This window comes from Colobus angolensis, unplaced genomic scaffold, assembly GCF_000951035.1.
Source record: "Colobus angolensis palliatus isolate OR3802 unplaced genomic scaffold, Cang.pa_1.0 Scaffold40, whole genome shotgun sequence".
Lineage (NCBI taxonomy): Eukaryota > Metazoa > Chordata > Mammalia > Primates > Cercopithecidae > Colobus > Colobus angolensis.
This window is the reverse complement of record NW_012117377.1, coordinates 4,157,042-4,163,962: the sequence shown is the minus strand read 5'-3', so window position 1 is coordinate 4,163,962 and position 6,921 is coordinate 4,157,042. Positions and strand designations below refer to the sequence as shown.

Here is a 6,921-nt window from a genome sequence, read left to right as displayed (position 1 = left end):
GAGATCCGGCCACTGCACTCCAGCCTGGGCGACAGAGCGGGACTCCGTCTCAAAAAAAAAAAAGAAAAAAAGAAATCTATAAAAGCAAAAAATGGTTAATCATACTTTATGTACTTTCAAAGCTGTCTTAAAAATATATTTAATTAAATCAAGCCAGATTTAAAGATATTTTCTGATCTCAGAAGTGTATAATATTTAAAGGAAAAACTTTATATAAATGTAGTACCAGGTTCTGGCAAGGATACAGAATGACTTAGACTAACAGATATTGCTGGTGGGAATGCAAACTGGTACAGACGCTTCGGGTAAACAGTTTGGCAGTTTCTTATAAAGTTAAACATATATTTACCATATGACTCAGCAATCTCACTCCTAGGTATTTACCCAAGTGAAATGAAAACTACATTCTCACACAAATGTATGTATGAGTGTTTGCAGCAGCTTTATTTGTCATCACCAGTAAGCGGAAACTACCCAAATGTTTCTCAACTGGAGAATGGATAAGCAAACTGTGGTGCATTCCGTACAATGAAATATCACTCAAGAGCAACGGGAAACAAACCACTGTTCGACATGACAGCATGAATGGGTCTAATGTGTATTGTGTGTGGTGCATTCCATACCATGAAATGTCACTCCACAGCAAAGAGAAATAAACCACTGTCCCACACAACAGCATGAATGGATCTCACATGCATTGTGTGTGGTGCATTCCATACAATGAAATATCACTCAACAGCAAAGAGAAACAAACCAGTGTTCCACACAACAGCATGAGTGGGTCTCACATGTGCTATGTGTGGTGCATTCCATATAATGAAATGTCACTCGATAGCAAAGAGAAACAAACTGCTGTTCCGCACAACAGCATGAATGGGTCTCACATGCATTGTGTGTGGTGCATTCCATACAATGAAATATCACTCAATAGCAAAGAGAAACTACTGTTCCAGACAACAGCATGAATGGGTCTAATGCTCATTGTGTGTGGTGCATTGCGTACCATGAAATATCACTCCACAGCAAAGAGAAACCACTGTTCCACACAACAGCATGAATGGGTCTCACATGCGTTATGCTAAGTGAGAGGCAGGATTCAGGGGGCTGCAGACTCTGTGACTCAATTTGTATGACATTCTTACAAAAGTAAAACTATAGGCACACACACACACAAAGAAAAAAACCCAGATGAGTGTTTGCCAAGGGTTGGGGTTTGAAGAGGAAGTCACTGCATAAGAAGCCTAGGGAGGATGACACTGTTCTTCATTCTGATTGTGGCGATGGTCACACGACTGTCTTTCAAAACCCTTATATGCTCAAAAGGGTGAATTTTACTACAAGTAAATTGTACCTTAATATAAACAGAAAATGATTTTCTTAAAACCTGTGGTTTTCTAATGGTACTGGATTTTAAAACTGTCACCTACATATTAGTTTTGAACATATTAACTATTTGGTAATGCAAAGCTTTTGTTGGCTCTGAATAATCTAGCACAGAATTTTAGAAAAGGTTTCTTGTGAGTTGGTGATTCCCATGGAGAAAATGAAAACAGTAATAGGACAACGCGCTGGTTTTCAGCATTCTCTTGCATGTGGATACGAAGCTTGAATAACCACCGTGAATATTGATGAGCAGCTCTCATAAATTACTCCATGTTTTTTATGCATAGCTCTTGCTGTCATTTTAACATAATAACTCTTTAATATGTAGGATCCCTGTTTTCTGGGTCATAAAAATAACTTTAGAAAAAAATCTAAAGTGTTTCTGTTAGTGCTTATAAAATTATGGCATTCTATACATTTTTTAAAATATGCAACATTGTAAGAAAAAGCCTAAAATTATTTTAGAAGTAGAAATTAAAGTTATCACTCCTATAAAAATATGTCAAATTTTTAATGTAAACAGAAAGAATTTGATTTATTTATTGTCTGTATTTGCATAGATATAATGCATGAAAAACAGAAATATTACTCTACCCTTTTATCTAAATGTTCAGGCCTGTATTGCATGCCTTTGCTAATTGCAATTTTAACACAACAATATAAAATAAACTCAAATTTAGGTTGTGCACATAAATGCAGTAAGTGGCATATTATATACATTTTAATCATTAAATATGTTTTGTAGTCAGACAGACAGCATTGTATTTTAACCATCGCTTCCTAATACATATTACATAAAGACCCAATAGGATGAAGATTATTTCTATAACCAATGAACAAATGTATTCTAAAAGTGCCTGTAAATATAAATTCTCTTAAGTAAAATATTGAATAAACTGGGGGACATGTTAGACATAACTAAATATATATATCCAGATATTAATAAAGATAAAAGCATATGTCTTCAGAGATAGATGGAGCATCAATATTTAGATAGAAAAACAGATAATTTGTAATGGGGAAGTGATAGTCCATGAACCATAGGCAAAAATATATTTTTTTTCAGATGTATCATAAATATTTTCAGTGGATTTTCTTACACCACATACAGGAATGTATTGTGTCCTAAAATAGGGAAAATGAAGCATGCCATATAAGACTGTTGTAACGTAGCTATCTTGGCACTGGGCGAACAGGTATTCAATAAATGGGAATTACTAGCATTACATATTGCTTGATCTCTACACACAGCTCTGCTGGCTTTGGTACAGGGATCCTTGGCCCTGGGCAGACTGTGAAGTCACTTACTGTCTTTCCTGTTTATCTACGGAGGAACACTGGCAGCTGTGTCTGTGGGGCCAGCCACACCTCCATGCAGATTTGGGTGTCTCCATACCCGCCAGGGTAACTACCCATTTTGGACATTCAGATTCTGCCATACCCAAGTTCCTCCTCTGGGATCTGCAGCTCTTTTTTGGATGTTACTATTCCAGGATGGCTGGAGGCAGAGAAACATGTGCCCGCTACTTGTAAGACAAAGAAACTAACTGCTCTACCCTCAGAGAAAATCTGCCTGGGTGCTGGCTTCCCCTCAGAGATTCTCTCCCAGCCTCCTAACATCTCTTTTCATCCTCCTGACACAAGGAAGCATTGTTACATTTTCCTAAGAGTTAAGCATTATGTTCATAGTGTACATTACTCTCCTTCCTTTCTGATAGGCTGAAATGTATCCTTCTGCATACAGTCTTACGTGTGCCTCTGGTAATGAAGACTCTGACAATGAAGTGTGCCTCTGGAATACAGCGTCTTCAATAATAATGAAAAGCCTAAAGCAATTGGTCACATTTAGCTCTTCAAATACATTTTTGGCGTTAGCAATAGTCTGAGTTATTTAGTTAACCATTCAAGGTTGCATTTCAGTAAAGCTTGAATAATCATTGCTTAAATTAAGAACTGTCAGATACCTGTAATCCCAGCACTTTGGAAGGTTTGAGGCAAGTGGTTCACCTGAGGTCAGGAGTTCAAGACCAGCCTGGCCAACATGGTAAAATCTCCTGTCTACTAAAAGTACAAAAATTAGCCGGGCGTGGTAGCACACGCCTGTAATCCCAGCTACTCAGGAGGCTGAGGAAAGGGAATCGCTTAAACCTGGGAGGTAGAGGTTGCTGTGAGCCGAGATTGCGTCACTGTACTCTAGCCTGGGCAACAGAATGAGACTCTGTCTCAAAAATAATAAAATATAAATAAATAAAAAGCTATCAGATTAAGACGAAGAAGAGACTAAACCCAGATTAAATAATAAAGGGAAGGAATGAAGAAGGAAAGGTGAGTGAAAGGGTCACAGGATGAAAAATGTATAGAAAGCATAATAAGGCCAATGTCTTATTGAGGAGAGCTGTGACACTGAACAAGACTGATCCTTATATTGATGGCAAACTGTATTAAAATTACTCAGAAAAGAAAACTGCATATGGTATACCTATCTCACCGTCCAGATGGTAAGTGGAGCTAGGATTTCAGTACAGATCTGAGTTGAGAAGCCATAATCTTGTCACTATATACAAAACCTCCTCTGCCATATGCACAGGAAAAGGCATTTCCCCTGGCTTTTCTTTTCTTTTTTTTTTTTTTTAAGTGTTCTTTGTTTTAGGGAACAAAATAATACTTTGGGGCCCTTCTTTCCACCAAACTAACATAAATATTCAGCTTTCCTAACTGTCAGTTGGGACAAATGGTGAACCATGAGTATTGCCGCTGGTAGGTGACTGACAGCCCAGGCAGGGCTTGATGCAGAGGCTGACCAGACTCTCCTTGAACTCCTAGGAGCCGAGGTGACGTACATGAACATGACCGCTTACAACAAGGGCCGGCTGCAGTCCTCCTTCTGGATCGTGGACAAACAGCACGTGTATATCGGCAGTGCTGGTTTGGAATGGCAGTCCCTGGGACAGGTAATCTTCCTATGTTATATAAACTGAAAGTTCTGTCACCCTCAAAACTACCACCTTCATAAAGCACGCTACTGTAGATAAGGATACTACAACCTACAGCATTGATTATTCTTAATTATGTAATTTTAAGAGGCTCATCTCCCTTTTATGTGAAAGGATAAACCTTTCCTCATCAGGATCATCTTGCAAAAAAAAAGTGAAAATTGCTATTGCTTCAATGCTTTTGTAATTCATAGGCTGCTCCTAGATTCCTGAGAGCAGGTTGCTATGTAATTTACATCACCCAGACCTATATTTTCAGGATGATATTGCATCGTCTATGAGACAGAAGGAAACAGAAGTTCAGTATAGAGTAATATGTCTTCAGATAGTAATCATTTGAGTTATTTCTTTAATCTCAAGATGAAGATTAAAGTTATCTTTCTCTTAACAAATGATTAACTTCAAATATCTTGAAAATACATTTTCACACACTTAGGATTTTTATGCATTTATTTGTGTCAGAGGCAATCCACAGAGGATTACAAAATCACCATCTTTCCATTAGTTATCCAGTGGCAGGAGGTTCCTGGTCATTGGATAGATACTTAGGAAGACTAGCCAACCTTCTCAGAACATCTTTTTAAATCAACACTCTCTCCTCCTCTTCCTCTCCACACCTACACGCAGATATTGTCTCCTCTCCAGCCCCCTATTTCTCCACAGCTCTCAAAATTTGGGATCATGCTATTATACTTAATCATCTGTCTTAAATTAGTGTTCCTTTCTCTTGTGCTTAACTATGCGGAATTTTTCTTGGTCTACCTCAGTGTGACATAAAGCATTGCTTAGCAGGACCCACGCATTAGAACAGATTTTAATTTACCAAAGTTGAGGCTAACCATTACATGAAGAATTATAATGCATTTTCCAAGACTTAAATGTATGTTATCAGCTTTATACTTTGTGAAGTTTTTCAGTGAATTCAATGATTATTGCTATCAATTACTACCTTGTATCTATGGTAAGTAGAAGAAATAATTGTTTCAATGAATTGAGGCTTTCTACTGTGCATTTGGTAAGTAGAAGAAATAATTGTTTCAATGAATTGAGGCTTTCTACTGTGCATTTTTCTAAGCATATAAAGAGTATAACCTCATTCCATTTTCACAGTAACTCTTTCTTGGAAATACTACTCTTGTAACTTTATCTTGCAAAGGAAGAAGCTGAGACACAGGTAAGTAACTTACCCCAGGGCACCTTTCAGGAAGTGGCAAAGCTGGGACTCAAACCCAAACCATATAGCTCTAAACCCCTCACTCTTGCTTCACTAATCTTTTAAAATAAATACATTTAGGAAAAAATCATTTTCTTTCATGATCTTGCTGAGGTGCTAAGTTACAGATTTTCTCTCTCACCGTTTTCTGTAAGAAAATCTAACAACACAATTCATCAAGAAACTTTTTACTCACTGGAATCTTTCCAATTGCAAATCCATAATGATATGGTGGTCATAGAATGACAACTACTCTTGCACAATACTTGAGCTCTGCAAACTTGCTAATCTCTGGGTTGAACTTCAGAAACTAGGAAGTCAGTATGTGTTTGCTTCTATAGACATACATCAAAGATATTTCAGGTTTAGTTCCAGACCACTGCAATAAAGCAAGTCACACACATATTTTTGGATTCCCAGTGCATATAAAATTTACCTTTATACTGTAGTCTAAGTGTGCAATGGCACTATGTAATATGTGTGTGTGTGTGTGTGTGTATGCATACCTTAATTTAAGAATACTTTATTGCTAGAAAATAACAGTCATCTGAGCCTTCAGATATAGATGTAAGATTTTTGCTGGCAGAGGATTTTTGCCTCAATGTTGATGGCTGCTGACTGATCAGGGTGGTGATTGCTAAAGGCTAGGGTGGCTATGACAATCTCTTAAAATAAGACAACAATGGAGTTGGCCACATCAATTGACTTCCTTTCATGAAAGATTTCTCTGTAGCATATGATATTGTTTGAAAGCATTTTATCCACCAGAAAACTTCTTTCAAAATTGGAGTCAATCCTCTCAATTCCTTCTACTGCTTTATCAACTACGTTTATGTGATATTCTAAATCCTTTTTATTTCAACAATGTTTATAGCATATTCACTAGGAATAGATTTCGTCTCAACCACTTTCTTTGCTTGTTCTTAAGAAGCAACTCCTCATACATTCCGGTTTTATACTGAGGTGGCAGAAATTCAGCCACATCTTTAGGTTCCACTTCTAATTCTAGTTCTCTTGTTATTTCCATCATATCTGCAGTGACTTCCTGCACTGAAGTCTTAAACCCCTCAGAGTCATCCATGAGGGTTAGAATCTACTCCTTCCAAACTCCCATTAATGTTGGTATGTTGACCTTCTCCCGTGAATCCCGAATGTTCTTTTTTCAAGGTGGAGTTTTGGAGTTCTTCTCTTGTCACTCAGGCTAGAGTGCAGTGGCAGCTCACTGCAACCTCCAACTCCCAGGTTCAAGTGATTCTCCTGCCTCAGCCTCCTGAGTAGCTGGGATTACAGGCATGCGCCACCATGCCCAGCTAATTTTTGTATTTTTAGTAG

At 37.8% G+C, this 6,921-nt stretch overlaps 1 protein-coding gene across 4 annotated transcripts in view; it reads left to right on the top strand.

Annotated features, from left to right (window-relative positions):
- PLD5 (phospholipase D family, member 5) overlaps nt 1-6,921 on the top strand; it is a 442,862-nt gene that overhangs the window by 297,293 nt on the left and 138,648 nt on the right. For all 4 annotated transcript variants that reach the window (XM_011955699.1, XM_011955697.1, XM_011955700.1 and 1 more), the window contains one exon: nt 4,207-4,334. In XM_011955699.1, the coding sequence (XP_011811089.1) occupies nt 4,207-4,334 (128 nt within the window). The remainder of the gene's footprint in view (nt 1-4,206; nt 4,335-6,921) is intronic.